At 37.8% G+C, this 14,196-nt stretch overlaps 1 protein-coding gene and 1 long non-coding RNA gene across 2 annotated transcripts; one reads left to right on the top strand and one right to left on the bottom strand.

Annotated features, from left to right (window-relative positions):
* Nucleotides 1-67: 67 nt before the first annotated feature.
* On the top strand, nucleotides 68-5,233 carry LOC124260751. The gene is made up of 2 exons (XR_006894158.1): nucleotides 68-2,550; nucleotides 4,748-5,233. It is a non-coding gene; the product is annotated as an uncharacterized LOC124260751 (long non-coding RNA).
* On the bottom strand, nucleotides 5,186-13,923 carry LOC124260739 (trans-L-3-hydroxyproline dehydratase-like). Its single transcript, XM_046695056.1, is given in 6 exon segments — nucleotides 5,186-5,737; nucleotides 7,138-7,184; nucleotides 7,187-7,276; nucleotides 7,506-7,658; nucleotides 8,416-8,935; nucleotides 13,769-13,923. Coding segments are annotated over 5 exon segments (1,059 nt in total). The 5' UTR covers nucleotides 8,921-8,935; nucleotides 13,769-13,923; the 3' UTR covers nucleotides 5,186-5,473.
* Nucleotides 13,924-14,196: the final 273 nt, after the last annotated feature.

The following is a 14,196-nucleotide window of genomic DNA, read 5'->3' on the forward strand; positions in this document are numbered from 1 at the left end:
ATGGAGAGGGTAAGGATATAAAGAAGTGGGATAACAGTAATATGGATATAAAGATAACAGTAATATGGAGAGGGTAAGGATATAAAGAAGTGGGATAACAGTAATATGGAGAGGGTAAGGATATAAAGAAGTGGGATAACAGTAATATGGAGAGGGTAAGGATATAAAGAAGTGGGATAACAGTAATATGGAGAGGGTAAGGATATAAAGAAGTGGGATAACAGTAATATGGAGAGGGTAAGGATATAAAGAAGTGGGATAACAGTAATATGGAGAGGGTAAGGATATAAAGAAGAAATGACATATCTATTGGAAATTCCTTCTGTTTCACACCATGATTTTATCTTTGCATTTATTTATACATTTTGGTAGGAATTCTTAGTGAATGTTTCAGGAGAATGTCATTTTTGGATCACGCAAATATATGTACGGCTAAGGCTTGTTCTTCAGACCAAAATACTTCTTATCAACAATGATGTTACGATTTTACATTATTCTTCTCCAGCATTATGAACTGTGCTTTACTATGGCAACACATACAGCTGCAGCGAACACTGGATACTCACAGTAGGTAAACAGTTGTGAAGTGTCATTTCAGGGTATTGTTAAGCTACATGAAAGCAACAGACTTTCTAAAGGGCTTACTCATCTCTTCACATATTCAGCAAATTGACTTAGTGTGGCTTTAGAATGACGAGAAAACTTTCATAGATGGAATTTTGTTTGCATTTTACGCCTCAATTGTACATATGTTACATAGACCACCCATAGTAAATATTTCTGTCTCAGAAAAGATTGTTATGAACACTTGTTATGTATTCAAATGCAACAATGTGAATTTGTGCCCTTTAAGTCTTCTTCGTCTTCTTTGAGTCCTTTACAGTGAAATTGTTTTTGTACATATGTAACATAGTTTGTGAGTATTGTCATGGTGGATTATATTGTAGGAATCATGGTTATGCTCACAAATTGCAACATGAATTGGGATATAAGATACCATAAGGATATTATCAACCATTCTTCAGGTGTTCATTTGATCAATTATTTTTTCAGGGTAAAGTTTGTTAAAATACTTATTCCATTTAACAAATGTTAGAGAAAACATTTTCAAAAAGGGTTTTCATCTTAACAGAGATGCAAGTTGTTATTTAGCTATGTGATTCAGCTTTAAAAAGACATGGTAGAAAAGTATCTTGTTGTGCCTCAGTATTAACAGAATCTTCGTAAGTACTTAAGTAATTTATACATAAAACTATGATATAGAAATTACACTACTTTCACTGTCACCTACTTCTTGCACAATACCAGTTGGGGTTCACACAATTCACTTGTTTTGTTTAATTAAATTGTTGGACAAACTTTAGCTGTATGGATTAAAGTGAAATACCTCACCTGTTTTCACTGAGCCATCATTCTGTTCACAAACTCAACTGGTGTGGCCACACAGCACTTTAAATATGTTCACATAAAATTGCTTAAATCAAAATTTAATTTCTCACTTTTAACTTGATAAATTATATTGTAAAAATTCAATCTATGCAAATATGCTATATACTTTGACAAAGAACCATGAGTGAATTGTTTACATTCTGACAGATACAATAGGCCTAGAAAGGTTAGTGCACTGGTGGGTATGTTTCACGTGTCTTTGTCTTATGGGTCTGAAGCAATAAGGCAAACCAGTATTTCTTCTTGTTGTCAGCTGGTGTTATTTACTTAAAGTGAAACTGCATTACTGCAGATTGCATCTGAAAAACATTTCTCATGCATTCTGTTAAATGCCATCATGTACAGCATTTCTTTCTGCTTACATTGCTGAAATTAGATGTAGGCGGATGAAATCAAACTTGTTTTTCTTCTTAAGGCAGACATGTAGAAATATGTGATACTATAGAGACCCACTGGGACCTTTGTTATTGTTGCTCTTTAATGTGATAATGTAATGATGGATTGATGACAAGCCAATGAAAACTATGTATTGTTATGAACAAATATGTATGCTTATCAACTGAGCACAAATTTTATAAACTGTTTTCTGCACAAGAAGAAATATATTCTAGCTATCGAGAATACATAGATTGTTAGAATTGATTTTTTTCTGTAGAGTTTATGTATTGTCAGTTATAGCATTCATAATATAAATTGCAACCCATCTCTCTCTTCGAGGTATTTTGATGGATGTGGTAATTAACTGTAAATTACAAACATTCTTTTATTGAAAGCAAGGAAAGATGAGATTATGGAGTAATTTACTGACAACATCATCACCCCAGCATCTCCTTTTCAGTAGTAGCAAACTTGACATAAAAATTATTATTATATTATGGGTTTATGTTAGGGTTAAACATATTCATGATATATCTCGTACTATGTTTGTTAAGATTAATTTAACAAGTTTTTGAATGTCACTGAAAGAGCCATTTTCAGCTTTAACAAAATTGAATGCCGAGTAAAGGCATTCTTAAGTGAACGCTATCTGTCATTGTTTTGGGGGTTGTAAGTCTGAAGACTCAAATTGCAGTTGTCGGCACAGAAGATTATTTAATCCAGGTTTATTTATATACATTTTGGTAGGAATTCTTAGTGAATGTTTCAGGAGAATGTCATTTTGGATCACATAAATATGTGTACGGCTAAGGCTTGTTCTTCAGACCAAAATACTTCTTATCAACAATGATGTTACGATTTTACATTATTCTTCTCCAGCATTATGAACTGTGCTTTACTATGGCAACACATACAGCTGCAGCGAACTCTGGATACTCACAGTAGGTAAACAGTTGTGAAGTGTCATTTCAGGGTATTGTTAAGCTACATGAAAGCAACAGACTTTCTAAAGGGCTTACTCATCTCTTCACATATTCAGCAAATTGACTTAGTGTGGCTTTAGAATGACGAGAAAACTTTCATAGATGGAATTTTGTTTGCATTTTACGCCTCAATTGTACATATGTTACATAGACCACCCATAGTAAATATTTCTGTCTCAGAAAAGATTGTTATGAACACTTGTTATGTATTCAAATGCAACAATGTGAATTTGTGCCCTTTAAGTCTTCTTCGTCTTCTTTGAGTCCTTTACAGTGAAATTGTTTTTGTACATATGTAACATAGTTTGTGAGTATTGTCATGGTGGATTATATTGTAGGAATCATGGTTATGCTCACAAATTGCAACATGAATTGGGATATAAGATACCATAAGGATATTATCAACCATTCTTCAGGTGTTCATTTGATCAATTATTTTTTCAGGGTAAAGTTTGTTAAAATACTTATTCCATTTAACAAATGTTAGAAAAACATTTTCAAAAGGGTTTTCATCTTAACAGAGATGCAAGTTGTTATTTAGCTATGTGATTCAGCTTTAAAAGACATGGTAGAAAAGTATCTTGTTGTGCCTCAGTATTAACAGAATCTTCGTAAGTACTTAAGTAATTTATACATAAAACTATGATATAGAAATTACACTACTTTCACTGTCACCTACTTCTTGCACAATACCAGTTGGGGTTCACACAATTCACTTGTTTTGTTTAATTAAATTGTTGGACAAACTTTAGCTGTATGGATTAAAGTGAAATACCTCACCTGTTTTCACTGAGCCATCATTCTGTTCACAAACTCAACTGGTGTGGCCACACAGCACTTTAAATATGTTCACATAAAATTGCTTAAATCAAAATTTAATTTCTCACTTTTAACTTGATAAATTATATTGTAAAAATTCAATCTATGCAAATATGCTATATACTTTGACAAAGAACCATGAGTGAATTGTTTACATTCTGACAGATACAATAGGCCTAGAAAGGTTAGTGCACTGGTGGGTATGTTTCACGTGTCTTTGTCTTATGGGTCTGAAGCAATAAGGCAAACCAGTATTTCTTCTTGTTGTCAGCTGGTGTTATTTACTTAAAGTGAAACTGCATTACTGCAGATTGCATCTGAAAAACATTTCTCATGCATTCTGTTAAATGCCGTCATGTACAGCATTTCTTTCTGCTTACATTGCTGAAATTAGATGTAGGCGGATGAAATCAAACTTGTTTTTCTTCTTAAGGCAGACATGTAGAAATATGTGATACTATAGAGACCCACTGGGACCTTTGTTATTGTTGCTCTTTAATGTGATAATGTAATGATGGATTGATGACAAGCCAATGAAAACTATGTATTGTTATGAACAAATATGTATGCTTATCAACTGAGCACAAATTTTATAAACTGTTTTCTGCACAAGAAGAAATATATTCTAGCTATCGAGAATACATAGATTGTTAGAATTGATTTTTTCTGTAGAGTTTATGTATTGTCAGTTATAGCATTCATAATATAAATTGCAACCCATCTCTCTCTTTGAGGTATTTTGATGGATGTGGTAATTAACTGTAAATTACAAACATTCTTTTATTGAAAGCAAGGAAAAATGAGATTATGGAGTAATTTACTGACAACATCATCACCCCAGCATCTCCTTTTCAGTAGTAGCAAACTTGACATAAAAATTATTATTATATTATGGGTTTATGTTAGGGTTAAACATATTCATGATATATCTCGTACTATGTTTGTTAAGATTAATTTAACAAGTTTTTGAATGTCACTGAAAGAGCCATTTTCAGCTTTAACAAAATTGAATGCCGAGTAAAGGCATTCTTAAGTGAACACTATCTGTCATTGTTTTGGGGGTTGTAAGTCTGAAGACTCAAATTGCAGTTGTCGGCACAGAAGATTATTTAATCCAGGTTTCTTTATATATTGCTTATTTTTAATGAAGTAGAAAAATCTGAAATTTCCACAAATGTTGCAGTTTCTGAGAAATGCAATATCTGTACAATAGGATAATGCCAAAAGACATATTAAGGAAGGAAGCTGACTTAACCATTACTCTTTTTGTGGACAATGTCTCTGAATGTAAATCATTTTCAACTGTATCTTTTACGTAAGCAGCAAATAAGTTATCTTCTGTAATTTAAACATGATAGATGATGTGTAATTGCTGCAAGGTAATTTTGTAGCTGTGTCGACAATGATGCTAGAAATGCCAGCAAGCATCAACCATCCATCCCAAGGACAGGTGCTTGAATCTCTCCTTACCTCACAGTCGTTTTGTCTCTGCCTCCCATTCCATCAATGTTTACCATGGATAGGTATTGTGGTGTTTGGTACTCCAAATTATTAACAAGTCTGATATTGTTTTTATTGTCTTTTGAATAAAGGGTTGAAAGCTTTCCTGTCTCTGTTACTTTGCTTTTAAACATTTTGTTATACAATGAAATGTGACATGGACAAACAAAATAATTCAGTGTATTTACAATTAGTAGACACCTACTATTAATGAACCATCACAGAATGGTTTCTGCTAAAATACAACTCCTCAGCTCCTTATGCAGTACTGAACATCATGGAGTCATCGGGTGTTTCATTTATTGATACTGTCTCCTGTATAAGCACACTAAACCCATAGTGTCCTACAGCACCAGGAAGCCGTGGCCAAGTCTGTCCTCTCTCTCCAAGGTGAATGTGTTGGATCCTGTGTAGTAAGCTTTTCCACCAACTTCCACCACAACAGCCTTGAATTCCCCACAGGTCACTTCCTGTACAGCCTTCCCTGTAAAGACACTACCTGTGGCCCCGCTCTCAAAGGTGCGACTCTGACCTGGACCAATGTGACCTTTGAAGTACTGGAGAGCAATTCGTGCAGTGACACCTGACCCACACGGAGAACGGTCAACCTGGGGTGAAAGAAATTAAGTGTTGGTTTAGACGCTAACAATATTTATAGCAGCAGTAAATCAGAAAATCCTTCACAGTGTAATTATCTTTTTATACAGTTCAAGGAATCCCTTTCAGAATACTTCAGTGCAAACCTGTGTTTGTATGTATTGTTACAGAATCGTAGCCCATCATGACCAGAGAGCAAGCACATTTGCTACTATGTATTAGTGCCACCTTGCAAATGTCCTTAGTGCCAGCCAAAGTCTGCTCAGCAGGACATGGAATCAAAACCAGATTGGCAGTGACATGCAGGTGTTTGACAGGTTCCAGCACACTGTGGGAAAACAGCCTGATCCAGGCTGCAGCAAGACCTCATCACATCATTACTGCCACAAGACTCTGAAATAACCGTGGAATGCCAGGTTAAAGCCAACCTTAATGTTTATGGCTAGTTGTGAGGCCGGTTTCCAGTTCCAGGGGGCATGCATTCGTATTCTACTGACCAATACTCTCAGTCAGACACATTTGGATAAGACACACTAGCACACGCGATTCCAAAATCACAGAACGTGACCACTACGGCGGGGACATATCATGATTTAGAATGGGATCATTAGAACTTGAACCTACTTCCATGTCATACATTTGGACATGATGTGCTACAGGGACGATACTTCAATGTGTACGCTGTACTGTATGCTACAGGGACGACACTTCAATGTGTACGCTGTACTGTATGCAAGGGTAATCAGATCGGACATGATCCTCATGGACGATAATGCATCTCCTCACCGTGTCATGTTGTATTTTTCCAGCAGGAGACCATTGTCTCAGTGGCACGTCTATCCTTTTCTCGCTATTTTAACAGATGCACACAATTTGACTTATTACCATTTATGGTGGTGATCCACAAAGCAAACTCTGAGTAGTATTATATATATTATATTATATATCGTCAAACCAATACAGCTTCAACTCGGAGGCATATTGAAACCAAGAACTGGCACCATCCAGTGTGTCTGGAATAAAATGTCATTTCCCAACAGACCAGTACTAATTTGGTCGGAGCGACCCACTGAACAAACGTCTATCAGTTCTTAGGGTCAACAAGCTAGTTAGTGGTTTCTGTTTATGCAGTGAAGTACATTAGGACCAACACCACAAGGCAATAGATCCAACCTTGCAACTGAGTTTACGTGCCCGTGTATATTCACCAATGTGGTAAACATCACCGATCTATGACAACGACTCCACAGGTTCCCATTACCTAAATAGCTAACTTACATTAAATGCAGTTGGAATTCGACACTTTCATCCCATTGGTTGGTCTTCCCCAAGTCCCGATGACAGCCCAGCCCGATACGACTGTACCTATAGGCTAAAAGTAAAGCTATAAATTAACTCGATCACAGCTTACCTGTCTGTCAGCGAAGACGCACACGTTGGCAGTAGCTTTGTTGGCAAGGCATCTTTGCCGTCAGTGATGATGGTGCCGTACAAGAACGCCAGGTCATCACTGTCGGGATGGGAGATTGACAACGTCGACTTCACTGCTTCTGTGTGGAGAGTATTGGTTGATTTTTAAAAAGTTTAAAAAATCCATTCATTAATGGCCTCTGTTTTCTAGTAGATTTGACGTCGCTATGGAGAGCGGAACGTCGGTGGTTTGATCCATGACCGTATCAAACTGAAAGCTGTTAGTAGATGGTGCCTGTTACTCTGTGATTTGGTTCTCAGCTTAAATTCTTTGAATCAAACAGTTTATAAGATAAACCGTCCACATACCAGATACAGCATGAGCTGCTTCTATCACAGCTTGCATTGGTGATGACTTCAAGGTGACGCCGACGTTACTGTCAGTGACGAAGGCGTAGAAAGCGCCCCCATAGCTAACATCAACAGTCTGCATGGAGTACCCAGGCACGTCAACTTTGAGACCTGGTAAAGGACTATTTAATCTGAGGAGAAGTATAATAAGTTGGACATGGTTTATGTATTGAAATGCTATGGTAGTTTCACTCTTTTATTTAAAGTCAGTTTTGAGTCTTATTACAATTGGCCCCTTCACTGTGATCGCGTGAGGTGTTAGCCAATAAGCATCGAGGCTTGGGACTAGCGAACCTTATTCAGACCAGCCTATGTGACTTCTTTACCTCGAAAAAACCCGAAAGCGACAACCTCTGTACGTAAATAATTAGAACCATTATATTTCTGTTATGGAAACAAGTTTCCCAAATTCGTCTCTTATGGTCCAATGAGTTTGGTTAACAATAGGACATTTTTCAGTTATTCCTTTAAGACACAAATTTTTCTACAAAAGAGGATCCAAACAATATGCTTCTACATTCACTACATCCAGCGAATGCTTTGGGTGTAAACTTTATTGCATCTAGTTCTGCGTATTTAAAAATAAGTCAAAGCCCTCAAAACAACCCCACTTTTTATCAAGAAGATCAAAAGCAGTTGACGAGACCTTGTCACTCATACTAGTCTGTCTCACAGTCCCCTAACCGCGTGTTTTCTCTTCCGCCTGTACAAAAGCAATAAATGAAGTAAGTCTAGGTTTCCTCAGGTTCTGAATCTCCTATCTCACTGTGGCTCCATTTAAATATAAATGGTTATGTTGTTTCTATCAATATACATGTATATGTTTTCAAAGACTGAGTGTTAGCCTACAGTCACATTGCAATTATACCTGCGGCAAATAGGAACGATGGCACGCTCTTGAATCTGACCGCCCCGGTTCTCCCCGTGTCACAGCCCGATCCCCCGGGCTGGTACTCCACAAAAGCCTCCACTAGTCCACAGGGACACTGTATTCCCACCCTAGTTTCCGGACTGGTGGGGTTCTTCACGAAACCATGGTCAATTGCATATCTCCCCAATGCAATGACGGCATGGCCACACATGGTGCTGTAGCCTTCGTTGTGCATGAAGATTGCTCCAATGTCTGCTCCCTCCACGTCCGGGGTCACCAGAAGGACCCCGTACATGTCAAAATGACCTCTTGGTTCAAACATCAAAAGTTTACGATAATGGTCAAAGTGTTCCTTAAGATACCTCCTCTTGTCCAGAATGGTTGCCCCTTTGAGTTGTGGAAATCCCGAGGTGATGATCCTCAAGGGTTCTCCTGCAGTGTGCATCTCAGTGGTGATGATCTGCACATCTTCTTGAAAAGATGACTGGAAAGACGATGCCATCTTAGGTGCAGAATACTGGAGAATTAAAAATTAAAAATTAAAACATAAAATATTTATTACCTATTCTGTGTTGCCGTTGAGTATGCTATCGTTATGTGGCAGTATACACTGTAAGGCAGTATATATTGTATATTGTAAGGGTATATTTGATGAGTGGTTAACATGTTGAATTTTGAGTGGTGCCTTAGGTGAAACGTTTAGGTGCTGGTGGTTGTATAGTTTAAAGGCGACATGGGTTTACATTATGCCTTCTTACGCACAAACTGTACATAAACTGGTTGGTAGTGGCAACATCCCACACTTGTTGCCAACAAATAGATTTCAATAAAACAGTCTCAAAATCTTTAGGGCTTGGATCTAATAAATCAGCTTCAGTATAATGTAATCCAGATTTGTCCAAATCATCTGCGTGTCTCATTCCCATGTTTTCCAACAGGTACTGGAACCCAAACAGTATCGTATGCAATGTACTTCGTGTTTGGAAATGTATCCAATTTTAATATCTGACAAATAAAGTCCTTACTGCATCCATTTACACCAGCTTCTACAGCTTTAATTGCTGCAATGTAACGATAATTGCTTCATGTCCATGTCTCAGGGAGTGCAAAATGGACAAAGGTTCAGCTGCAAAACTGAAACAAGGGTAGCTGAACACCATAGCGATGGAGAAATCGGGTATCCAACAGACCCCAGCAGTGCGATCATTAGATGGTTCTTTGGATGCGTCAAAAGGATTGGATTACTACTCAAATTATGTTTGGTCCATCTTATTCACAATTAAATTGAGCTCAAAACTCTACCAAGGCCCTAGCAGAAACGATGGGGTGTGACAGGCGGAGAAGGAGGATACACTGGATTACAATTGTAAAGACTTAGTTTATGAAATACATTTCAATAGATTGATGATCTTGTAACATGTTACACAAATGCGTTGTATGGTGTGACCATGTTAATCTGTGATCAAAATAAACACCGAGACGTTTGAACACTGACACTGGTTCCAATTTATGGTGCCGAGGGTAAGATTCATAATATAGGTGATTTTACGTCTTGTGACTGGGATATCTTAAACCCGCATTTATAACACCAAGTACTGATTTTATTTAAGCAGGTTTGGATAGACTCTTAAGACAAACTGAAATTGACCACACACAACCCCTCCCAACAAAAGAAAACCCGCAAAAAAACCTCCAACATAGAAACAACAACCAAAAAAACAACAAAAAACAACCAAAAAAAAGAAAAGAAAAAAGGTTACAAAACAATTCCACTTAAAAAAGGTTACCTCTAATTCCACAATTTGAAAAGCAAACTTGGCCTCCAAATTACGCCATGAGCCTTTTCGATATACAGAAAGACACAAGATATAACTTTGTGTTTCAGTTTCCAGACGAACATACTGATCAAAACATGAGCGTACGCATCTGAATCATGACTGGATTTGGTTAAGAAGCTCATTTCGTTCAAGATGATAGTTCATGCGATAAGTTACTACTGGTCTATATGATGCAAGAAGCGATGGGTCATTTTAAGGCATGTCTCCATGTCTTGGGTAAGGATCCTGAGCACCAAGATAAAGATCCCGAATAACAGCTCTAGCAGAACCTGGTATATGTACAGAAGAAACCACTCCTACTCGGGTTTACTAGAGATTGTGAACCCTGAGAGTCGGGAACATCCCGAGGACCCGTGAACCCTGAGAGGAGGGATGTTCCAGACTCTCAGGGTTCACAATCTCTAGTAAACCCGAGTAGGAGTGGTTTCCCCGACTTATCAACCGTTTTTGCGTAAAATATCTTTTAAAATAATATATAACGATCGACAACAATACGCCCCGAGCAGAACAACATTGATGGGACAGCACGCAAATGATGGAACAGCCGGTTTCAACTGGGATGCGACGGGCAGCCAACACCTTGCCTTGCACGCGCAATGCACGTGTGTCCTGCACGTGCGCTTCCCGCACTACCCGTCCTGTGAGGAACACACGTTTCATACTGACAAACAATCTCATTCTTCACAGCGATCCTTCGTAGCCTAATGGATAAAACCGCCAAGTTCGAGAGCGAAGGGTTAAAGTTTCGAAACCAGTTATCGCCTCTATATATTGGAAGTTTTCAATACTGTGATATTTACTGAATACTCTGAATCAAGTGATTGGGGTTGATGGAGTAGCCCTGCAATGGTTTACATCATACCCATACAGCCGATACCAAGCTGTTGCTGTCCAGAATGCGAGCTCAAGTAAGTCACTTCTCAAGTTTGGAGTGCCGCAAGGATCTGTCTTTGGGCCTATTTTATTCATGTTATACACATCTGTCTTTGGAAATCTAATCCTCTATCATGAATGTGGGCCATCACAGTTATGCTGATGATACTCAGTTGATGAAAGCATTCTTTCCAAAGGATTCTCAGTCTGCAGTTGATCAGATTAAGATTTGCACAAACAAGATTCAGTGTTGGATGGATGTTAACATGCTGAAACTCAACACTGATAAAACAGAAGCCATGTTAGTCGGGACTTGTAAGAACAGGAAGACAGCAAATATATCAACAATATGTGTTGGAGATTCTCATGTCCAGGTATCAGACTGTGTCAGGAACCTTCTCGACAGTGACCTCTCAATGGAGCATCATGTTAGCATGATCTGCATTTTCACTTGAGAAATATTGGCAGTATCAGACATCTCCTGACCACTAACGCCGCTCACATGCTGGTCAGAAGCCTAGTCCTATCTAAACTGGACTACTGTAATAGTCTGTTGGTTAACATCTCACAGGAACAGTTCTCCAGACTACAGAGGATACAGAACATGGCGGCAAGGATTGTGTCCAGGACAAAGAAATCCGCGCACATAACACCTGTGCTCATCAATTTACATTGGCTCCCTGTACAGGCACGTGTGCAGTTCAAGCTATTGGTATTGGCATACCAATGTTACCATGGATCAGCCCCATCATATCTTGTCGAACTCACACAAGTGTATAAACCGTCCAGAGTCCTTCGTTCTGCAGACCAGCACCTCTTTCACATTCCAAAGACTAGCTTGAAACGATTTGTCCGAAGATCTTTCAATTATAATGCTGCAGTTCTATGAACAAACTCTCAACAGAACTCAAAGAACTCAAAACACTCTCGCTTTTCAAGTCTCAGCTAAAATCATATATCTTCCGACAGTCATACCTGGACTAAAATCTACTGCCTTGTGTTTATGTCCCATTGACAGAGATAATATTGTAGTATATTTGTAGCGCTATGACCATACACATAGTGTATGGAGTTGGCGCCATATAAATGAACTCATTAGGTCTTCAGACGAAAGTCTTGAAGACCTACTGTTATTATCCGAATATTATGTATTACAGATTAAAGATGAAAATGCAGCAGAGAGGGTTCGGGTGATCCTGGCACAGTCAATCAATCAGTTTATTGCATGAAGGCCAGAGGCCCATATACAAAATAAATATGTATAATATGTACAACATATACAACATGCGACACACACGTTACATTGAATCTCTTCTCAATATAAGCGCGTGATAAAAAAATAGAGCTACCTTATATTGTAATAGGGATGCTTTACATGAAAGTATTGAATACAGTTTTGTAGCATTAATATTTGATTGTAGCCATTGTGGAAAATACAGTTGCCTTAAATCACTATATGCAGGACAAAGAAATAGAAAGTGTAATTCATTCTCTACAGTATTACAAAATGGACAGAACCTTTGTGATTTTATAATAGATGAATATCTTCCTTGATTGATATATAAATCATTTAGGCCAAGTCTCAGGCGTATGAAAACATTACGAAGCTTTTTACTACGTAAGTTGTATAGATACGACTCAGGTTCAAGTAAAGATTTAAACTCACGATAACAATCATATCTTGAACTTTCATATAAAGATGAATGCCAGTCTTGTTTAAAGATATCGATAGCCCTGGTACGAAAGAGTTTGATAAATGCATTAACGTCGCCCAGGGTTTGGGATAGCCAAACAAATCCAAAGCCGTATCTAAACAAAAGATTACAAATACGGGTTGCCCAAGTATTTTTACCAATATTATCAAGATGGACAATCATATTGTAGGTTTTTGGGCAGACGATGTTCTGGCATATTTATTACTTTACACCAGTACTTTAAACAGCGAGAGTAAGAAATTATGTACAAAGGAAATCTCCCACATTCACCGTACACCATATTATTAGGGGTAGACATCCCAACATTTAAAAACCTTTTACATGCAAGAAGGTGAACCTTTTCAATGGCATAAAATTCCTTATTGCCCCAAATTTCAGACCCATAAAGAAGAATAGGCTGTACTTGGGAATCAAACAATTTGAAAAATATATTGGGACCAACAACCCCCAACTTTGGTATAGCAGAGAGCAATTGAAGTAGGGCCCTTTTCCCTCTAATTGCCAAATTAATAATGGATTTATTCAGATTTAGTGTATGTGTAAACAGTATCCCTAGATATTTATATTCGTTAACAACAGTCATACGTTCACATTTAAAGTACCACTTTTCTGTAGCTGCCGTTGGACCACCCTTAAGGAAAACAACAATTTTGGTCTTTTCAAGATTAACATCAAGTCGCCAGTTATCTGAATAAGATGAAAGTGTATCAATTTGTCTCTGAAGGCCAATAACAGTACTTGACATAAGGATCACATCGTCGGCAAAAAGCAAATATTGTCTCTGTTTTTGTCTCACAACGATATTTCCATGCAGACACATACCAGTAGTTAAAATGATTATGAATATTTTTAAAGGAAACTTTGGGGATATATGCAACAACATCTGCTAAACAGACTGGAACAGTTTTTTCCATGAAAACTTACATTTCCGTGGAGCAGTTGAGTGGCCAAACTTGTTTTCAAAAATGCGAAAATGGGTGACGTCAGCGGTTCCGCTTTGGGGACCTCTGTGGGCTAAAGCACACACATTTTTGTAAAAGTAACATCATTTCTTTACTTCTCAGTGGTTACTAGACCTAAAAAAATAGGCAAAAAAATATCTCTTATATACTCATGCCAATAATGGTTGTCACCCCCTTCAAAAAATTTTAATTGAAGAGGGTGTGTGGGGGGTTGGGGTGGGGAGGGGGGTGACAACCATTATTGGCATGAGTATATTTAAAAATTGGTCTGCGGTCCCTACTGTGGTTACTTCCACAATTACGACATTTGGATATATTTTTTAATAGTGTTTTATATACCGCATACAGGATTACTATTTCTACACCGTCTGACACTTGTAACATCTAATA

The sequence above is a fragment of the Haliotis rubra genome, unplaced genomic scaffold (genome assembly GCF_003918875.1).
Source record: "Haliotis rubra isolate DU_JTF1 unplaced genomic scaffold, ASM391887v1 Scf119, whole genome shotgun sequence".
NCBI lineage: Eukaryota > Metazoa > Mollusca > Gastropoda > Lepetellida > Haliotidae > Haliotis > Haliotis rubra.